A 23,030-nucleotide genomic window follows, 5' to 3' on the forward strand; every position below is an offset into this window, starting at 1 on the left:
TTGCAACTAATATTCCATCAAGCAATTTATTTAAGCTAAATTATCTTTGCATTCATTCATGTGAAAGCTTAAAAATAAGTCAATCATTCCCTATTTCGGAAGTCGTTGTTACCATATAATTTTCTTACTATCACATTAAGGATTAACAAAATTACTCCAATATATTTGTCATTTGTTTAACATTCTAAATGTCATCTACTTTGTTTTTTCTTTTTGCTCATTTTCGGAAAAAAATTAAGAAAAATCTAAATCAAAGACAAAATGTTAGAATATCTCGTCGGTCATAATAATATATTTTTCGTTGCAAATGTCTGTCTCTGAAGCTCCTCTTATAACACTCCATCCTAATATATAAGCTAACTTAAAGAGGACAATTTTGATAAATACAAATAAAACTCCTCACTTGTATTCTGTTATTACTAGTACTAATCATAATAACATCCATTTCCGAATCTTCTCAAAATTTTTTGTTTGATAGAGGCTGAGACAGCAAATGCAAAGTTATTGCATATATCAGTTAACGATGAATCAAAGCAAATATATCAGTCAACGATGAATTCAGGAAAAAAACATCCTCAAGTGAGGTTAACTTTTAATATTGTAAACGAAACGACAACACGACATCCTTTTTTAACATCTTTTTTATTGGATAATAAACTTTGAATTCACCAAAAGACAAAACTCTACTTTTTTACAACCTTTTCCAGAACAATACTCAAAAGTTTCCATAAAAACTTGTATTATATATCATTAATTTGAAAAATTTTAGTAGTAATCATCCTACGAAAGAAAACAATAACATGAACATTCAGAGAAAAAAAAAGTGAGATGTGCACATTCTCCAATACTTTCAAGAATCAAAACTGAATTAGAAGTACTAAATCATGAATGCATGGCAAAAACGAAGAACTTAAATTTCGAAGGTATACGATTGGAAACAAGTAAGTCTATAAAAAGCACAGAAACAGATGATTCCATGTAATACTGATTATGTTCATTTTGATTAAAATCTTTATATTTCCCTTTTTAAAATATTCAGAATTATGTTGGACCTTTACGTTAAAATCACACGTAAAAGACATATATATATATATATAAAGCTTATGTAAGTTGACTCGATTCATCATCTTCATGGAAAGTTCTTTGTTCTCTCGCCTGTGTTCGAAGTGCACGATCTGCAGCAACGGCCTGAAATTAAACATTGAAGAAATGAAAAATCTCATATCTAACGAACTATGTGGGTATATGTTATTTTCCAATACCCAAACAAATTTTATAATTCAGCAAAATTAAAATAAAACCAAGTTTGAAGAAGCTATCAACTATTAGTCTCCTATTTGTAATGATGGGAAAAAATAAATTATGCCTTTTCCCAACTTGTCAATCTCACTCTGTGCGAATTACCATCCAAGTCTGCAAAAATAGTAAACAACTCTATTAACTTTTGTTGAATCTTTTGTTTAACAAGATTGTTATGACATTATCTTCGGTTTGAATCTGCCAAATTAATCGCTAATAATGTTGAAGACGTTTTTCTGTGTGATAATCTCGACATAACCGAGAATTGAACTGCACCAGAAACAAGCATTTTGAACATTTTGTGAAACATTAAAAATCCTAATGAACAGCTCTTACTTCTCCGCAACATGCGGTAATCTTCTAAAAGTCTTGATACCAATACCCAGGATAAACTATCATTATCTGAAAATTCTTACCTGCGAGCTCTTCTCTGAGGAAAATCCTTTTTGAACCTGTTAAACAGAATCTTTATTTCGAAATTCATTTTTTGAAACTGCGAATCAGAACGTAACACCAATCTTCTTGCAGCTACAGCGTAACCAGAACTTACCTTCATCAAGAGAATTCCCTGCCGTGCTGCACGACATAAAACCAAGTCTACTTCCTGCCGAGAAATTGCTGTCATAACATTCTTCGTATATATGTCGTGAATTACTGTTCTGGGATCTGCAAATGAAAGCTTCAATAGAAAGCTTCACTGGGATAAGTTATCAATTTAGAAGACGGATTAGTTGAATCATAAGTATAATCTGGATGATAAATCATTATGATGCAATTATCTAATTTATTTATGAAATAAGGTAAAATCAGCAACGTCAGTGGTATGCCACACCTAAAAAAAGAAAGTTTAGGTAAATTAGTTCTACCTCTCATGGACATAATTTCGGAAACACGTCGAATCCTGCACATCATTTTGAAGATCATGGGTGTTTTCTATGTTTCCTATTTGTGAATTTTGATAATTCAGGATTTGTTCATGTCCAATAGTGGGCAAATTTGCGTTCGGAACTGGTACTGGTACCATCACCGGTAAAGCTACTGGCATTATCATCGGAAACGCTGGGGAACAATAAAACGGCCTGAATTAATGTGTGAAAACAGCATAAAAAGGAAATCCGGAATTCTATTCAGTTATAGTTAAATCTGCACAAGTATCATCTTCATATAGCAAATCCGCTTATCATAAAAAAACAAAAATCAATATCATAAACAGGGATAACACGACAGTCCGAAAAAAATTGCAAATACCAGATGTGTCGAGATTGCGTCAAATCACGATTCGCAGTATTCAACGTTCCCAACATCATCGATGTCATAAATTGTTGCCCATATGTTTCATTAGCCAAATTCTTGCTTGAAGAAATCCCGTCGATATCTCCCACACCACCTATAGAATCCTGTTCCTAATTAACTCAAAAGCAAATGTAAGAAATAAATTAAATTACTACTGAAAAAGAAATAAATAACGATGAACATCAACAGCACCAATTAGAAGATCGTTAAAAGTGCTGCCAGTTTCCAATAAATCAACCAAATATACATCTTGAGACAGGGATTCCTTCACTCTCATATAGCAATCTGCTCCCTTTGAGAGATTCTGTAAGACTCTGATAATATACAAAATCTCTTAAGACTGTTTAATAATCCAATAAAACAAATTTTTTAATGTTAAAGCTAGAGTATTAAAAAAGTTAACAAAACTAAACCTAAAAATTTATCATATTCAAATCTGCTTTAAAATATTAAAATAATGACCTTAGCGTGTAGCACACTAGTCACGTCCTCTTGACAATGTATCATTGCTACTGGCAGATTTCGAATTGGATTAGACTTCAACAAAATAAATTATTATATACAAAAAAAAAAAAACCAATAATGTAACTGCAGCGTAAAATATACTAGCAATGACAATTATAGGATATATACATAATAAATAATCGCTGATCATCCCCATATGCAATTGCTGAATACTTTAACTGACCTTATCCATGGCAGATATATCGATGACATCTTTAGCGAGCACCCATTTGAACCAACCAAAATCCACCAAGAAAATTGAACATCTAAAATATATTCAAAACTGCAAATATGGAGGAAATTTAATTTCTTGGTCCTAATATCAGAAAATAAACTTATGAATGGACTAGTTATTTTAATTTTCCGCATTAAATACCTCTTTGTGCGTGCATCGAATCGAGAGGGAACTGCACGGTAGTAAGCTTTGTAAGCACTTTCAGCTCGGGTACGCACTACACATGGTATTTTTCTCATTAGGATATCGTTGTCTAATGTTTGACGTAACACTGGGAACCCTGATATCTTTCTGGAATTTTCTTTCAATACCTAAAAATAACTTTAGCATTAGTAATCCCTACAGGGTAGAAGCAAACTTTAGGAGAAATTGAATTATGTTTACTGTATACTGTCTTTCTAGACTACAAATTAGAAAGGAGATAATGATTGTGAAATACGACACTATATTAAAGTGTCGCAGAAAGAACTTCATGAATAACTCACTCTTTCAACTGTTGAAAATATGCTCTTGTTTACAACCCAAAATCTATCCAATACTCGATCTTTCTTATCGAATCGAACACTGACCACTGTTGGAATCACATCAGGTTTGTACTGTTTGAACGCTGTTTGTGTGAACAATGGTTGGGCCTAATGAAATATACATAATATTGAAGTAAATAAAAAATCGAAGACTTCAAGGAGCAGGATTTTTAAGAATCTTCACCTTTACCGTTTCATATTCAGTACGTAATTCAGCATCCACACAACTTCCTGAAACAAAACATAACTTTAAAATTTGATATAATGTACGACTAAAGTAAGCTTTAGAAAATTTTCGGCAATCAACCAGTAGAAGATATTTCTGCGCTAAAAACAAATGAATACTACCCTGCTGCTGGCCGTACTTGACCTTCTTTGACCCGATAGACATTCTTCTGCGTGGAGTGCAATCTCGTGTCCTTTGCGCAACCTAAAGTTTTTCCGGATTAATTAGTACATTTGGTTTCAAGGAGTTGAGAAGTTTAGAGTAAATGGTGAACAAATAATGATAGATAAAGAAATTCTCTTAATTCTTTCAGACATATATTCAAAATCTATCCAAACCAGAAGATTGCAAATTTGAAGTTGTTCACCTCTTCCGTAGAAGAACAACGATAAGTCAGTTCGCTGTTGGAACTGTCTCGCTGTCCACTGCCTGTGGATGAAACTATGTCTCCTTCAGGTATCTTAGCTGGCGTATTAGATCTAATGGATCGTTTAGCTTCAAATAGATAAAGATCAATACTTTGAAAGAGAAGACAACTGATTTATATGTTAATCAGAATCGAGACGAAACAATGTATAACTAACAAGTTCCAAGTCGAACTTTCTCTTTAAGATTTCAGAGGTGAAAGCCCATGAAACATTAATTACACTGTAACACAAAATAAAAAAAAATAATCTCTCTCGTTTTACCGAAATTGTTCACTTCAATTGCCACATCTCCACAAACAATGTCTTGTAAATCTTTATAAAAGTCACCATTTTCCACCAATAACCGACCACGAACATATCCCAACACGACAAATGATCGTGATATGGTTTCTAGACAGAAAAGATATTCAAAGAGAAATTAATAATGCCAATGCAGCATGATTAACACTCCTCCTATTAACAAGCAATTCCTAAAGTTTTATCATGTCGCTGATAACAGTTATGAACTGACTCCTCGAAGGACTTTGATCATGCTAGGGAGAGGGATGCAATGTTTGGTGATGTTCTAACAAATTTACTAAAAAAAAGTTGGTTACTGGGTTAAATTTATTAAAAAAAATTGGTTACTAAATAGTACTACATTGATGATGCCGGAGCACAGATATATACGCTAGTTCGGTCGGTGCATTTGGCGATATAAAGAAGTCCTAGGGGAAAAAATTAGCATTTAAAAAGGCTTATATTTTATTGAATATTTAAAGCCACTGTCGATTCAGCTAAACCTACCCTTTGAAAAAGAACACACTGTATACTATTTTCTACCATGGATTGTATATAGACTTAAATACCAAAAGCTAAAAAAAAAAACCCAGAAACTAAAAGCACTACAGTATTCATATTTCTCCTAGACATAATGCCAGCAACTTACATTCCTAGAAAATAATTAAGTACTATTGTAAAACAACCATGTGTCATGATACCTACCCACTTCACACTTGCATTTGTGTCCTATGAAAGCTTTATAGACATTGAGTTGATCAGCGGATGGTACGAAGACAGGACAAACACAGCTAAACAATGCAAAATCCAATAATTCTTGTGGAAATTCATAAATATCATCGAACTGTGCTTCACACTGCATGCCTTTATCAATGAGGTAAATCTGTGAAATTTACAAAGTGCAGTTAAACGAGATCATTAATAAATTATTAGGAATGTTAACTAATATCTGCCATCATAAAATCCCACTTCTAACTTTGTATGAAATCGATGCATGCAGAGTACACGCATTATTAACTTCTCATGTAATATATGTAGAATAGTATTGCATCAGTAAGACTGTATATGTACGCATGTATGACCTTCATAATTACAAAATTTAAATAAATTTACGGAATATGTATCAGGAGTTGGTCTTCGGATAATATATGACCGTTCCAATGAACCTTTTACATTTGCAATATATACCTCACCTGAAAGGGGTATGGTGTATGGTTCATCGATCTCTACCAAAATACATGGTACTACGTCTTATATATTTGCAAGAAACAATGTTTTACTCTTTTTAAACAGGAATGGAAATTCTAAAGTTTAATCTCTGGTTAAATTTGAATACGTTTAATACGCTTTCATTAATCCTCCATCTAATTTATTGGCTCACTTACAACTTAAAAGGACCATATAAACATTTCTTAAAATTGGTTATATGTTATGTACAGTAATGAGTGAATTACACTGCAGATAATAAACTGTCAAGTTAAATTTTATTTGTCACTACTGATCAATGTCATCCTTTAAGTGTTCTGGAATTTCACCACTTTATTGACCCAATCTCAAGACGTATGACGGATGATGTATAATGTCTTATCCTATTTTTAACTAAAGTCTACTAATATCGAAAAAAAGAATTTTTTTTATTGAATTTTCATTTAATTTTAACCATAAATAAATTGTCAGGTAACTTTAATACGAGAATTTACCAGATTTCACCGCTGATAATGACTCGAATTTCTTTAATGATTGTGCTAAACTATGCAGTTTTAAGGAGATCTTCTTTCTTTCTTCTTGCCATTGAGATGGTTTAATGAAGGTTAACGTTTCATTTCCAGCTACTACCACATGGCTAATTTCACCCTCAAAATTGCTAATTGTTGTTGGCAACGAAATAGCAACCATTTTTGTGCACTCAACCAATTATTCCTGAAATTCTGAAAGAAAAATTGTTAATTTCTTCAGCATTATTATAATCTTCGTAGAATTTAATCAAGATATTAAAAAGATTCTGAGAGAAATACTGCGAAAGTACTAATTGTACCATAAGAATTGTCCAAAAATATTATGGAAATCTCATAAATCTCGAGAAATACTAATATTGCATTAGTAAAATGCCAAATAATTAAATCAAACCTTTTAGCGTTAAAACCAACCGATCACGGACACTCCAAGAATGGAAACTAACGCATTACACGTCGTATTACGCTAGCCTAAATTTAGGATTTACAAAAATCCATTTCAAATTATGGTAAATATATGTTTACAGTATGCGCGCCAATTAAAATGTGAATATCTCGTCTATACAGCCCAAGATTTCTCATTTTTTCTTCAAATTATTTCAAATTTCAATTCTTTATGAATTATTTTAAATTTGAATTTTCTCCAAAATCCTAAAAACTTTTCTACCATTCGTAGTTCAAAATTTCAGAACAAATAAATATTAAAAAAATAAGTTAACTCTTCAAAAAAAAAAAAAAAAAAAAAAGCAAACCATTAAATTAATATGATACATTCCATAGCCTCTCCTACTACTATTATCTCAGAAGGTTTGTTAGTTTCCCATCTCATATCACTTCAACTGTTTCTTTTTAAAATTTCCTAATAATTTCATATAACCTTCATGCAATTACCTCGTTTTTCATTTGTTAAATTTCTCAACTCTTTCGCTATTACATCTTTGTTTAATTATTTAAAAGAAATCTTTGTCTCTTTGTTTAACCATTGTTATACATTTTAAGCACATCACTGTATATGTCATATGACTATATCTGGTAAACAAACGTGCATTTATTCGCACTAATAAGTCACACATGTCATTCATAAAATATGAAACAACGTAGAAAATATGCAAATATAACAACAAACATTTTAAATGGATTAAAAGTAAAAACATTGTGCGGAAAATTTGTAAAAAAGGGTGATAAAAAAATGCTCAACAACTATCGGTGCAGTCGACTTGACTACTCGTAACCAACTTGATTTATCCCTGAAACGCTGAATGTCTATAGATCTGGAAATATAAACAGTCAAAATAGTAGAAACGTTTAGATTTTATTTTGAATGTATTTACAACTCTTTACCTTCGAACTTTACGTGCAATGTTGGAAACAAAGGATGCGACGAAAACAAAATATTAAAATATGTATAATAGATAATTCATTTCAATTCAGCTTTTTTTCCGTGATAATAAACCTCTTGTCTCTATTTCTCTCTCTCTCTTTCATTCCATTATTATTTATACTAACTGTATGATACTCGAATGGGATTAAAGTTCTGAAAGTGCAGTTTGTTATGACATAAGTAATGATTAAACTTTTAAATTGACAGATTCAAATTAACAGATCTCCTAGATCGTCCTCGTCTTGGCGTTACTTTACTAGAACCGGTAGAAAAAGAAGTTGCATCATCTGTAGTTTTAGTGACATTGCTTAACTCACTTTCCGTATATGATGCATCGGCAAGAGTTACAGCACGATTCCAAATCTGAAATAAAAATTAAAGTATGATGAAAATCTAATGATGTTAAAATTATTCCATTTCTCGAGGAAAATATGGAAATCTTCGGAGGACAATAAAGAAAGGCACAATTAAATCCATTTACTTCTGATGAAAATGGTTGTCCAAAAAGTATCTGTAAACGAAATTTCGGTAATATGGATGATACTCAACGACATAGCAATTTTCACAGAAGCGATGAAATTCATTTCAGTTTTATTTTAATGCGTAAGATGCACATCATTAGTCTGTATCCAACCATAAACCATTAAGAATTGCCATTTCCATCAAAATAATCGAAATAGTGCTCCTGATTACAGTTATAATCATAATGAAGAAGCTAAGTGCAACCTCAACAGGATCATCATCATATCCAGATTCATATCCATCCTGTACCACATCTTCAATCATTCGTGCCCATCGACTCAGAGTGTACAATGCACGTTTCGATAACTGAGATCTGTCAGTGATCATTTTAGCAGTAATACCACCTTTTGGCGTTACTCGTAAACATTTTTCGACTGTTGGTGAAGCAGAAAGTTCTTTCAAAGCAGTTTTAATCTGGAAACCATGGAGGATAATCAAAATATATAGCAATCTGACCTCTGCTTAATAATTCATGAGTATCCAGATTTTACTATATCTTTCCTATTAAAAGATTAAGCAAAAATAAAAAATAGGTGAGGACTGTCCAAAAAAGCTGCACAAACGACATCATTATCATGTGGCTCACTTCCATTTGCCCATCAATCACTTAATCATGAGTAGCTCATAGCAGGAGAAGAATAGATTAAGCTTGATCATATGAATCTTCTACACAATTTAATAACTGATCTAAATTTTAAAAAAACAGAAGAAAAAGTGACCTCATCATTTGTTTTCAGCGATTTCCTTGATATTCGCCCAATATGCCAAATAGTATAAAAAGAACGTAGTAATGCAGCACTATTTGCTGATGCGGATGTAAAAGTTGGCACATTTTCTAGCTCAACACCATTAGGTGATATGTGACTTTGATCCTTTGCAGATGAAGAATTAATTGGACCATTTCTTCGCTTCCTTTGCTCTAGTTTTCGTGTCCAATACTCCATTTTCTGCATATAACTCTTCCAATTTTCATGCTGAAATAACTGTTTAACTGTTTAGACTATGGATATAATAATGGATTTCTCGTATGAATTAATCACAAACAATTACAGCAAAAATTTGCATAAATTCTTATTTCATTATTTCAAATAAGTTAATGAATAGCTTTAAAAAATTAACTCACTCCACTGATACAGTTTTTTATCAAAAAAGGAGGTTCAGCTTTTCTTTTATGACATTTTTTTTTAGTGACTCGTGTGGCATAACAATTCGACAGGATGCTTGGACCACGGTTAATTACAAGTCGCCTGAATAAAACCGAAGAATTTATATAAAATATTATAAGTATGGACCAACATGGCATTTACCTATAGAAATTATCGTCTATTCGATAATTTAATCAAAAAAATGAAGGAATAAATGATAACAGTATAATAATGACAATCCCATATATAAATGTAATAATAATACCTGCAAATCCTATTAATATTTTGCGCTTTCTTACAATAGCTCATTCTATTCCCATCGTTATCGTTCACTTTACGCCAAGGTTTCGGCTTTTTCATATACATAAGAAGTTTGAAGTGCTGCATTGTCTGTGTCATTCCCTTCTATCGTCTTCTTTCTTTCTAAGAATTAATCAATTTTCTGCTAGCAAAACAAAGCATTAAAACTTTTTAAATGGCTACTAACACTGGAAATGTTTTTAATGATGTTAAAAATATCGCACATACATATTTTTATCAGTAAATTTTCATTTTAATTTAAATAATAATACAAAAAAAAGTCAAAATTTCATAAATATCTTCTTAATCTCAACAAATATTACCTAAAATCACTTCTACTCTATCTAGTAATATCCATTTTCAAATGATAAAAGTGGAAAATGGACAGTAAATTGTTTGAACAACAAATTTAAGTTATATCACAATCTAAAATTAATTTATCATTTATTCCAAATATTTTTATATATTTCAAATTTACCGCTTGATACGATATGCAAATTTTATGTCTCCTAAGAATTTAGATAATTAAATGTGAACGCTGTTTTTTTTTTTTTTTCTAATTTAAATTTGACAAAAAGAATGAATGAATAACTTGATTGATTTAATGCAAATTTGTTTAGATATTTTGATATGATTCAAAAAAAAAAAAAAAAAAAAAAAATTTTGGTATAATTAAAATTTGGCGCAAAATGTTATTTCATCTGCTCACTTTCAACAGTCTTTTTTATTTTATAAGAAGAATGAACCGATTCATTTTACTTATATTTTCTTTATTTAAATTTGAACCGGATTAGCTGTAAAACCGGAAAGCAGAATAATCAGTGTTCAAATAATAGCCATCTTTTTTCCTCTCTCTCTCTCTCTTTCTTCCTATCTCTCTACCTCTCTTTCTCTCCCATGTTAATTGATTTACAAATCAGATATCAATTCTTACTTATCATTTTGAGTATAACTATAAAATATTATTTATTACAATATAAATATTATTTCAAATTATTTAAAAATTAGCAAAATTAACCAAAATATTTCATAAAATAATTGAAATTTTAAAATTTTCCATTATTTGAAAGAAGTAAATTACTACGAAATTTTAATTTCTCCTTAAAAGTTTATTTCACTCCTCTCTTCTTTCTCTCTCTCTCTCTCTCTCTCTCTCTCTCATATTCAGGTTTCATCTACATTACTTTATCACCCTGTAATTACTATCGTACATTGATCCATTTCTCTCTCCCTCTCTCTCTCTCCCTCTTAATTTATATAACCTTTTAAGTTAAATAAAATTTTCACTTTTTTTTTTGAAATATTCTTTCGAATGAAATTTATTCATTCTGCTAATAACTACTATCAATTTGAAATGATCACATTTGTTATAAATGCATTTCAAATTATACATCAATAATAATTATTACTAATAATTATTACTACCATTTCAATTTGTATGAGCGCAAATTGACATTGTTAATATATTTGTAGCACATTGGCAAGTAATTAATTCATTTAATAATTGAAATTTTATAAAACATTAAATTTATAAAAGGAAAAAAAAAAAGAATTGTAAGAATTTAATATAATACTTAAGAAATTATATAATATTTAAGAAAGAAAAAAAGAAATGACAATTAATTAAAGGAAAAAAAAAAATTGATTAACTAATTTGATGTTATATTGTTATTATTTATTAAAAATTATTGATAAAATATTACTTTTATTAAAAAATTTTTGAGAGAGAGAGAGAAAGGGATCAAAAATCTTTCAACAATTACTTTTAAAAAATGTAATAATAAATTTTTTAATTTCAAATTAATAAATTTTTATTCAATTTCAAAAAGATTGTGATAACTTATAGAATTAATTTATATTGTATAATAAATAATCGAAAAGAATGTGATATTTGATAATAACACATAGTTCAATATGAAATATATGAATTAATATTTTAATTTTTTATTTTTGGATAAATTAAAGTTCGAATAAATTAATGATTTTGCATGAATTTAATCGAATAGAAATTAGTATATCATTGAAATATTATTGGAAATGAATTTAAAATCATTGCAGGAATTAAATTTCAAAAAAACTTTCAATATCTAAATTATTATTACTATTATTAGTATATTTTTTTTTTTCTTGACTCAAAAATTTTTGTTCAATTTCGATTATTCTCGAAAAAATATAACAAAATTTTGCAAAATAAAATTAAATTTTTTTTTGTATGCGCAAATTATTTGATCGCTGATAATTTCAATAATTTTACAATTTCAAAATTAATTGAAATAACTTAACAGAATTAATTTGTCATCTATTATTATCATATCTAACTCTAGATACATATGAATAAAATTTTTCCTATCCTATTTTTTAGCATATTTTATTTTTCATTTAAAATTCTAATTTAATTATTACTCAATTACATCACATTTTTTTTTTCCTCATTTAATTTATTTCTTCTCTTGTTTTTGTTTTTTTTTTAGCTTATTTATTTGTTTTATTAAAGCAAGTTTATTTTGGAATAGCTTGTTGAATCAATTCATCCTTCCTTCTTTTGTTGATGTCTTTTGAAGTTTTTTTTTTTTTTTTTTTGAAATCTTCATATCAATCAAAATTTTCATTTTTGCAGTTGAAAAAAAAAAAAAAAGTGAAAACATAACTCAGAAAATTGACTTTTGATATTTCAGCAAAATGCATTTTATTTTTCAAAGATTCGTTTTCTTTCTTTTATTTTCATGCTTTAGCATAAATTTTTTTTTTTTTTTTTTTTTTTAAAAAAAGCATTTATGGTTAGCAATCTCTCAAAAATAAACTTTTTAAAAAATCACAAATGACCAATCTCTTCTCTCTCTCTCTCTCTCTTGTTTTATTTAGCATATTAATAAGAGAAGAAGCAAAATTTGAAGGGAAATGTTATAAAAGGATTTGCATATATTCATGGATTTTGACAAATATAAATTTCCTTCATTACATTATTATATTAAATTAATCGATCAGTAATCGTACTACTACTACTACAATTTGAATATTTTAGGATATTTTTTTCTTTTTTACAGAATATTTTTAAGTTTTAAATTATTTTTTTTTTATTATTCAAAATATCAAGGACAAATTGAGTTACTAGCGGTAATAGTAGTGTCGTAACTTGGTAACTTCTTTTCAAATTAAACCCAAATGGCGATTTTTATGATGATATGAAGGCGGTGATGTCCTTTCTCCTTCCCATTTAACTAACACACCACACCCATTCTTGCTGTCAACCCTTGTCCCCTTTCTTTCCCTCTTCCCCTCTCTCCCTCTCCCTCCCTCTCTCTCTCTCTCTCTCTCTTTAATCCATTTCTTGATGACCCAAGAAAACTGCGACAAATATAGCGGATAACTCTAGAGTCACCCTGTATAACCACAACTCATTTAATATTATAAAATGGATGATGAATTGACCAAATGGTAATAGTTGTCGCATCCATTTGAAATTTACTAAATTTTATTAGGTACCAATCATTTTTTTTAAAATTTCTTCATTTTTCAAAAGTTTTAATTTTTTTTCTTTTTTTCTTTTTTTTTTTTTAATTTTCTTTCAAAAGTTTTATTTATTTTTTTTTTAAAATAATTTTTATTAATTTAGTTTACTATAAATGCATTAAAATTATATTTTTGATATTTTATGTTTATTTTTAAGCAGTACAATTTTAAGAAATAATAACAAGTAATGCAAGTAATATTTAAGTAATATTACTTACATTACTTATATTGTATCATTTCTTATTTGCTATATTATTTGTAGTAATTACTTATATAACAGTTAGGTTTGTAATTTTAAGTTAATACTTTAAATGAAGTTTAAGTTAATAAAAATGAATTGAATTTTTCACATTTTAACATTATCTCTTCGTGCATGCATTTTTATTTAAAAGAAATGAAATTGAAATTTGTATCAAATTAGACTTGCTGATAAATTTTACAGCAAATTAAAAGATAAAATGAATTTTTCATATATTTTGAATTTATTAACATTATCAATGATAACAAATGATAATATAATTTATTAATAATAATTTTAATAATTAATTATTTTCATTGAAATAATATAGTTATTTTAAAAAAATGAAAATTATGATTAATGTAATTTGATAATTATTAACTTTCGGTACTTTTCTTTCATTCATTCATTCATTCATTCTTCTTTCTTTTATTGAAAACGGATGAATGAATGCTTTTAAAATGGCACTTTTCAGATACTTCAAAAGTCATCTTAAATTTTACTCATCCATTCCCGTTCAGCTATTTTTCACTGTAATTACTTTTTTCAATAACATTTCATTTTTCTACCTCTCTCATTGTCAACATCATTTTAAAGCTGTAAAATTTCATTTCATTGTATATGTTCTCTTGAAAGCAATAAAAACATTTCTTTTGATATATCTTTTAAGTTAAATCCGTAAAGCTACCTTTCAGGTTAAATCCATTAAGCTATCTTTCAGGTTAAATCCATTGAGCTATCTTTCAGGTTGAATTAACCTGCTTTTCGGGTTAAATTCACAAAGCTATCTTTCAGGCTAAATTGATAAAGCTATCTTTCAGGTTAAATCGATTAAGCTATCTTTCAGGTTGAATTAACCTGCTTTTCGGGTTAAATTCACAAAGCTATCTTTCAGGCTAAATTGATAAAGCTATCTTTCAGGTTAAATCGATTAAGCTATCTTTCAGGTTGAATTAACCTGCTTTTCGGGTTAAATTCATAAAGCTATCTTTCAGGTTAAATCCATTAAGCTATCTTTCAGGTTGAATTAACCTGCTTTTCGGGTTAAATTCACAAAGCTACCTTTCAGGTTAAATTGATAAAGCTATCTTTCAGGTTAAAATCATGAAGCTACCTTTCAGGTTAGATATACAAAATTTAAAATTCGTTGATTGTCTTTTTCTAATACCTTTTAGCTTTTCATTTTTTAGTGAAAAAGGAAAAAGAGTTCATTCTTTTTTTTTTTTTTTTCAAAATGAAACAAATTAAACGTTTAACATTGTTGAGCAGATAGATTCAAAGCCAATTTATTTTTCATTAATTCAACAAAGTTTTAAATTTAGTACAAATTAAACTGAAAATTTCATTTTGCTTTTAACATAAAAAATAATACTTTTTTGTTTTTCAATTAGCGATTCGGAATAGCAAAAGTATTCATATTTTATCTTATCATGTCTTATCTTATCTTATCATAATCCAACAAAATTTCAAATGGTTCAATGAATGAAATAATTATTAGAATAGATAAGATTCAGTTAATTTTTTTATCACCAAAACTTCATTTCAATTTTTTATAGTTAATAAAAAAAAAAAAAAAAAAAAAAAACAAAAGAATAATTTTTGTTAATTTTTTCATCCAAATAATATTTCTGACTCAATTACAAAAAAAAAAAAAAAAGATTTGTTTTAAAAAGAATTTTTTTTTCTGTTTTTTAAAATTAACAAAGCTCAAGAAGCGATAAAAATTAAATGTACAAAAAAAAAAAATTGAAAAATTTTCACAATTTCTAAAATATTTCGAAAAATTTTAAAAAATATTTTATATATAATTCAAGCGAACATTTTATTTGTAAATGATACTTTTTTTTTTTTTTTCAAATAAACCTGTTTTTTTTTTTTTTAACAAATACAAAAATTGAATGTCTAACATTTTTGTTACCCTATCATTATGTGTCAAAGTAATTTTACTGATACCGATACTATCCATTTCTTTTTTTTTTAAATTGTTCCTTTAAAATATTCTCAGAATATTGTTATAAATAAAAGTAGCGCTGATCAATTTTAAATTTTCATAAAGAAATAAAACTTTTTAATTATTACTTATAGTTTGTGAAAAAACAAAAAAAAAAAAATAATGTTACCAATAATAATAATATGAAGTGATTTTAACATAAACAACTATTAATTCTTTAAATTTTAATTTAAATTGTTGAATTTTGTTTATTATTTTAAAAATATATTAAACATTGTTAAATTATTATATTTTCAGGAAATGTATAAAAATTTTCAAATTATTATTTTTTTTTTTTTTTTTTAAATAAGAAATATTTGAATAATTTTTTGCTAAAAACAGTAAAAAAGAAAGAAAGAAAAAATCCTATTTACTCAAAATGTCTTTTTAAATCATTTTAAAATGACCTTTGCAAAAAAAAAAAAAAAAAAAAAAGAAGAAAGAACATCAAAGTATTAATGCCGATGTAATATATGCATGTTAATGCGGATCGAATCAAAAAATGATATCTTACTGATCATTATCATTTATACTAATGATTGTTATCTTTTAGACTGACTATGATATGATATCAATGATGATGACCTTATTGATGACCTCGGGTTTAACCTATAAATAAAAACGATCCATTTCCATTATACTATAATAATTCATCAATATTTACTAAATTATCCGAATGTATATAAATCAATTATTGATAATAATTATTATTAGTCTGAAAAGTATCAAATGTGAACAACAAAGAATATTTAATGTTTCTGAAGGAGCATCAATTGGATATATTATTGGATATATTAATGGTACTTCATCAGATGGTATTCAAGCTAATTTTTATATTGTTTATTCGGATAATAGTGGTGAAACCGAAAAAGTAAGTTATTAACAGTTATAAAGTATATACGAATAAATAAAATTCAATATTTCATTTTGGTTTAAATTTTTTTTTTTTAAATTTAAGATTGTATAATAAATTTATAAGGTTATTACCTTAAAAGATATCTGATAATAGTGGTGAAACCGAAAAAGTAAGTTATTAACAGTTATAAAGTATATACGAATAAATAAAATTCAATATTTCATTTTGGTTTAAATTTTTTTTTCAAATTTAAAATTGTATAATAAATTTATAAGGTTATTACCTTAAAAGATATCTGATAATAGTGGTGAAACCGAAAAAGTAAGTTATTAAAATAAAATTAAATATTTCATTTTAGTTTAAATTTTTTTTTTCTTTGAAAAAAAATTCTAAAATTGTATAACAAATTTATATGAATATTATTAAAAGTTCCAATGTTGATTTTTGTTTGTTTTTTTGATATTAAACTTTTTTGAAGTGTAAAATTTGCTAATAAAAATTTTCATTTAAGCATTATAAATTAAATAATTCAGTTTAGTTTAGTGTTTTAAAAAAGAAATTTGAAATGCATATCAAATTTATAAAATGTTATTAAAAAAAAAAAATATTAAAAAGAAAATCAGAAATCCATTTCAATGTTGAATTGTTGTTTTTGATAGTAAACTTTTTTGAAGTGTAAAATTCACTAATAAAAATTTTCATTTTAAACATTATGCTTTAAATATTTCATTTTAGTTGAAATTTTTTTAAAAAAAAAAAAATGTAAAATGCATAACAAATTAATATTAAAAAATATTTTAAAAAAAATCAAAATTCCATTTTAATGTTGAATTTTTGTTTTTAACATAACTTTTCTTTTCTTTTTTTTTTTAAAAAAAATTAAATTAGGTTATAAGCATACTGTAATCGATAATTTGCTCTTTTTTAATTGTGAAAAATTTCAATTTTTTTTTTTTATCAAAATTTTAAAATTTATAATAATTTGTAGTAATTTAAATAAATTGAAAATTTAAGTATTCATAACTAGACGATAAATTAATTATAAATAGAGGTTAAATGGATTGAAATTAGTTAATTTGTAAGGTCATCGATGCATGTGCTACCATTATTGTTGAACAATTAAAATACTTAGTAAACATTTTAATTTTTCATTTCATTTGCTACTTTTATAAATTTTCAACAAGAAAACAAAGAGTATTAAATTTAAAAAATTTTAAAACTTTCGAAAAAAAAAAAACGATGAAAAAGCGCTATGGTTGATATAATGAATAAAACTTTTCTGTACAATCATTCATTCAAAAAAAAAAAAAAAAAAAAGAACTTTTTTATTTTAAACTTTTTCATATTATTTTTTTTCAATCGTATTTTTTTGAATAAATTTCATTTTATCACTTTTTTAATTTAATAATTTCTTCATTCAAATATTCGTTTTTTAAAGAGAGAAATTAAAAAAAAAAAGCTTTTCTCTACGAAGAATTCAAATTTAAACTTCGAATTACTCTAAATTTTACTGAAACAATCAATAAATAAATTTTAGTTTCATTTCTCAAAAGAACATTGCAATCTTTTTAAGAAAAATGCTGCAAAGTACATTTAACTAAAATTAAATTTGCAATTTTCTTTTTTTTTTTTTTTTTTTTTTTCAAAGAAGCTAAAAATTGATGAAAAAAATTAAATACTATTTGAACGATAAGTTAGCAAGCAGAAAAAATGACAAAAATAAATTGAAAAGCAATTTTCATTTTTTTTTTTTCCAAAGAAACTTTTTTTCTTTTTTCGAGTATTAAAAGATGATTAACACTTATCATTTATCATTTATCATTTGCTCTAATCGGGAATTTTTTAAAAGTTAAATATAAATGAATGATTGATACTTTATTGATTTCATTCTTTAAATCATTTATAAATTTTAAAATAATTTCATCGAAAGATTCAAATTGACGTGTGAATTACGTGTTAGCATTTGCTTTAATTGTAGTATTTGGCTGTAGAAGAAGTAAGTGGTGAAATACGTGTGTTACGTGAACTGGATTACGAACGTCGTACTTCATATCATCTAATTGCTGTACCCATAAATCGTCCACAACAAGAAGAAGCAATTCATGTTATAGTGAATGTTATTGATGAAAATGATAATACACCAACTTTTCCAGTTTCTTCGATTGACGTACGTTTTACTTTATTAAATAACATTACGTTAATTTACGTTAACTATCCTAACATTAGGTTAATTTACGTTAACTATCCTAACATTAGATTAATTTACGTTAACTATGCTAATATTACATTAATTTATGCTAGCTATGCCAACATTACGTTAATTTACGTTAACTATACTAACATAACGTCAGTTTACGTTGACTATGCTAACATTACGTTAACTAGGCTAACATTACGTTAATTCACGTTAACTATGCTAACATTACGTTAGTTTACGTTAACTATGCTAACAAATAACATTACGTTAATTTACGTTAATTATGATAACATTACGTTAATTTACGTTAACTATGCTAACATTACGTTGACTTACGTTAACTATGCTAACATTACGTTAGTTTACGTTAACTATGCTAACATTACGTTAACTTTTCGGACTTCTTCGACTGACTTTTTAATAATTCATTTGCAAAATTAATTAAAAAAAAAAAATTAAATAATCGAAATTAAACAAATGAATTTAAATAAAAATTTGAAAAGAAATAAATTATGCAATATAAGCTTATAATCGAATTTTCTTATCACAAATAACAAATTTTCTTGTAAGTAAATTACAAAAATATTTTTTTTTTTTTTTTTCATCTTTCCAAGCAATCAAATTTTAATCTTAAATTACGTTTATTATTCAGCAATTTTGGTAATGGTTTATTTTCAACGAAAAAAAAAAGTTAATTTAAAAAAAAAAAACAAAAATTAGTCAAATCAAAAATATTTTATAAATCATAATAACTCACTATTACCATTCAAATAACCATTAAAAATTAAATCATTTAATTATACTAATTGCAAGGAATAAAAATTAAATTAAATTTTAAGTAATCAAAAAATTGATAAACTGTAAATTCTGTTATTTTTTTTTAAATTGAAAAAAAAAAAAAATTTCTCAAATTATTTCTGTGCAAAATTTAAATCGAAATTCCGCATCTTTTTTTTTTTTCCATTTTTAATGATGGAAAATATAATATAAAATTTGTTTGCAGTTAAATTTTTGTTCAAAATGAAATAAAATAAAAACAAAAAAAAAAAAAAGTAAATAAATAAATTAAAAAAAATAAAAATTTTCCATTTTCAAATAATGATTCAATCTTTCCAGCGGAAGTATATGCATTTGACCTCATTTTAAATTGAATTCAAAGAAAAAAGCTTTTTGCTCTACTGTCATAGTAAAATGTCACTTTTATAAAATTACTGTAACATCGATGTTTATCGTTTTTTTGATTTCAATTAATGAAATTTTCAAGACATAAATTTTAATTTCAACTTATAAATGAATTATAATATAAAATGGAAAAAAAAAAAAAAGTATTTAGCTTAATTTGTAAACCCTTCATAAATGGAAAAAAAAAATTTTCTTTTTTTTTGTAATTTATTAATTTATACAAGTTTAATTTTATATTTATACAAGTAAATTGTTTACTAATTTGAATATTTGTTAAAATTTTGATAATTGAATTAAAAAAAAAAAAAAAAAAATTGAATATTTGTTAAAATTTTAATAAATTGAATAAAGTAAAGAAATCTTTTTACTGTAATATTAATAATTTTCTTTCTTTCTCTTTCCCTCTCTCTCTCTCTCTCTCGCTTTTTTCCTTTTTACTAAAATTCATTTCGGTATGTGAAAAATTTTTCAAATTGAAACAAAAAAAAAAAAAGAGAAAAAGAGAAAAATTGAATATAATGTAATGAAATAACCGTTCGTTCCCACATTCAACAATAAAAGAAAAGGGCGGAAGAGTGACACACCACCGGACAAGGTGACATTTATGTCCTGGAAGGAAGGAAAAGTGATTGTCACAGTTGGATATTTTTCTACTCCAATGAAATATATTTTGTTGTAAATAGGACAAAAGACATTATTACTAAATTATATGAAAAGGAAAATTTCAAATTTTCAAATTTACTAAGCAACAAAATAAAATATAAAATTGTTAATGTAATTTTACTTCATTTAATTTAATTTTTCTTTACAAATTTTTTTTTTTTACAAAGGTATCAAAAAATTTAACAATTTATTTAATTATATGTTTTGAGTAGGAAAAAAAAAAAGTACAAAATTTTTTAGGTGTCTATTTCTGAATTTGCTGCATTAAATTCGGAAATTTCATTACCACCAGCAGTGGATAATGATTCGCCTCCGTTATCAGTAATCCGGTATCATATCTTATCCGGAAATGTCAATAATGCATTCAAGTATTATATTTAAATATTTTTAATCTAAATTTCACCTTTTTTTTTTTTTTTTTTTTTTTGCTATGAGAAATGATAAAATAAAAAAAATTAAAGAAAAAGATTTATGATTGAAAGTGAAATTTCCTTTTGTTAAATTTAGCCATAAATTTATTTACTATTTTATCAAATACAAAATTTAAGTATGAATGAGTAATTGTTAATAATTTTGAAATGTTTTAAAATATACTTTATCAGTTATTCATTGTAAAAATAATTAGTAATTTAATAATTTATTAATTTTTTAATTTAAGATTATCAAGTAAACGAATCAATTCAAAATTATATGTTGATTTGATTGTAAATGGACAATTGGATCGAGAATATCGCAGCCAATATGAATTACTTATTGAAGCATTAGATGGTGGCAATCCACCAAAGTATTATTATTATTTTTTTTTCTTTCCAAAATTTTTTTTGTAAATTTAAAAAAAAAAAAAAAAATTGGCATAAATAATAATTAAATGTTTTTAGTAAAAGTTTTTAATTAATTTTCTAGCAAAATATCAAATATTTTCTATTCATTGATTAGCTTTATTTAATAGTAAAAGAGTTTTCTTTTTTTTTCATCAAAATTATTTATTAAAAATTATTTGCTATTAAAAGTAAAAAAAATTTTTGCAAATTATAAATATTATTATTAAAGTACAAAAAAATCTTAGTGAAATTAATGTTAAAAGATGTGAAAGAAAAATGAGAATAAATTAAAGGAAAAATAAAATTAAAGCAATCAATCGTTACAAATTTTAAAAAATTATTTAAAAAAAAAAAAGAACAAAAGAATAACTCTGTGCATTGTATAAATATAATATGTTATGATAAGAAAATAGCATAAATAAAATTTTAGTAAATCAAAAAAAAAAAGGAGAGAAACAATGAAAGTCAGATAAAATACTGATCAAATAAAATTAGATTGAATATTATCCCTGAATATGATACTTTGATTATTCAGTGATTGATTATTTATCAGTAATTGATTATTCAGATAATTGATTACTCATTATTATCCCTAAATATGATACTTTGATTATTCAGTGATTGATTATTTATCAGTAATTGATTATTCAGATAATTGATTACTCATTATTATCCCTAAATATGATACTTTGATTATTCAGTGATTGATTATTTATCAGTAATTGATTATTCAGATAATTGATTATCATTATTATCATTATATATTGATTATTTAGATAATTGATTACTCAATATTTTTCCTAAAAACATGATATTTTGATTATTCAGTAATTGATTAATCAGATTATAAATAATTGATTATTTAGATAATTGATTACTCAATATTTTTCCTAAAAACATGATATTTTGATTATTCAGTAATTGATTAATCAGATTATAAATAATTGATTATTTAGATAATTGATTACTCAATATTTTTCCTAAAAACATGATATTTTGATTATTCAGTGACTGATTATTTATCAGTAATTGATTATTCTGATAATTGATTTCTCAATATTTTCCCTAAAAACATGATATTTTGATTATTCAGTAATTGATTAATCAGATTATAAGTAATTGATTATTTAGATAATTGATTACTCGATATTTTTCTTAAAAACATGATATTTTGATTATTCAGTGACTAATTGTTTATCAGTAATTGATTATTCTGATAATTGATTACTCAATATTTTCTCTAAAAACATGATATTTTGATTATTCATTATTCATAATCTGATTGATTAATCAGATTATCAGTAATTGATTATTTAGATAATTGATTATTCAGTATTTTCTCTAAACATGATAAGAAAATAGAAAAAAAAAAAGCAAAATCTTAGTGAATGAAATGAAAGCAGCAAAAGTTAAAACTAATTTGAATGAAATAATGATCAATTAAAATTTGATCAATTTTAATAATTAATTATTCAATGATATTTTAGTAGTGGTACAATGCTTGTAAATGTTACAATTCTTGATGCAAATGATAATGCGCCAGAATTTAATCAAACTGAATATGGCGCTTTTGTCCCATTGAATGTATCAATGAATGATATTGTTGCAGCTGTTCATGCCATAGATTTTGACCTTGGCGAAAATGCTCGAATAGCTTACTCAATTGCAAAGGTTAAAAAAAAGAAAAAAAATAATTTAATAAAT

The 23,030-nt window shown here is 25.7% G+C and overlaps 3 protein-coding genes across 4 annotated transcripts in view; 1 reads left to right on the forward strand and 2 right to left on the reverse strand.

Annotated features, from left to right (window-relative positions):
- Positions 1-1,101: 1,101 nt before the first annotated feature.
- Bm9335 (Uncharacterized protein) lies at positions 1,102-6,684 on the reverse strand (the record flags this gene model as incomplete). 2 transcript variants are annotated; one of them, XM_043076135.1, is made up of 17 exons in its annotated part: positions 1,102-1,188; positions 1,367-1,413; positions 1,850-1,965; positions 2,166-2,378; positions 2,548-2,686; positions 2,785-2,896; positions 3,055-3,129; positions 3,281-3,362; positions 3,473-3,642; positions 3,817-3,963; positions 4,046-4,086; positions 4,204-4,285; positions 4,449-4,576; positions 4,771-4,899; positions 5,494-5,671; positions 5,902-5,981; positions 6,489-6,684. In XM_043076135.1, 17 exons carry the CDS (start codon positions 6,682-6,684, stop codon positions 1,102-1,104), a joined length of 2,022 nt encoding a protein of 673 aa, XP_042932069.1. The 2 variants fall into 2 exon arrangements, with proteins under 2 accessions (XP_042932069.1, XP_042932070.1); XM_043076136.1 differs by having other exon boundaries at positions 4,040-4,086.
- A 1,413-nt stretch (positions 6,685-8,097) lies between these two features.
- On the reverse strand, positions 8,098-9,968 carry Bm9334 (Uncharacterized protein; the record flags this gene model as incomplete). The annotated part of the gene is made up of 5 exons (XM_001894484.1): positions 8,098-8,265; positions 8,629-8,838; positions 9,144-9,398; positions 9,548-9,671; positions 9,835-9,968. 5 exons carry the CDS (start codon positions 9,966-9,968, stop codon positions 8,098-8,100), a joined length of 891 nt encoding a protein of 296 aa, XP_001894519.1.
- Positions 9,969-16,283: 6,315 nt separating this feature from the next.
- The window catches only part of Bma-cdh-1 (Cadherin domain containing protein), a gene marked incomplete at both ends in the record, with an annotated part of 35,852 nt that continues 29,105 nt past the window's right edge, over positions 16,284-23,030 (forward strand). The window contains 5 exons of the mRNA XM_043076137.1: positions 16,284-16,478; positions 18,442-18,630; positions 20,746-20,873; positions 21,164-21,289; positions 22,814-22,997. Coding sequence (XP_042932071.1) covers positions 16,284-16,478; positions 18,442-18,630; positions 20,746-20,873; positions 21,164-21,289; positions 22,814-22,997 — 822 coding nt within the window. The remainder of the gene's footprint in view (positions 16,479-18,441; positions 18,631-20,745; positions 20,874-21,163; positions 21,290-22,813; positions 22,998-23,030) is intronic.

Source organism: Brugia malayi, assembly GCF_000002995.4.
Source record: "Brugia malayi strain FR3 genome assembly, contig: Bm_v4_Chr1_scaffold_001, whole genome shotgun sequence".
Taxonomy (NCBI): Eukaryota; Metazoa; Nematoda; class Chromadorea; order Rhabditida; family Onchocercidae; genus Brugia; species Brugia malayi.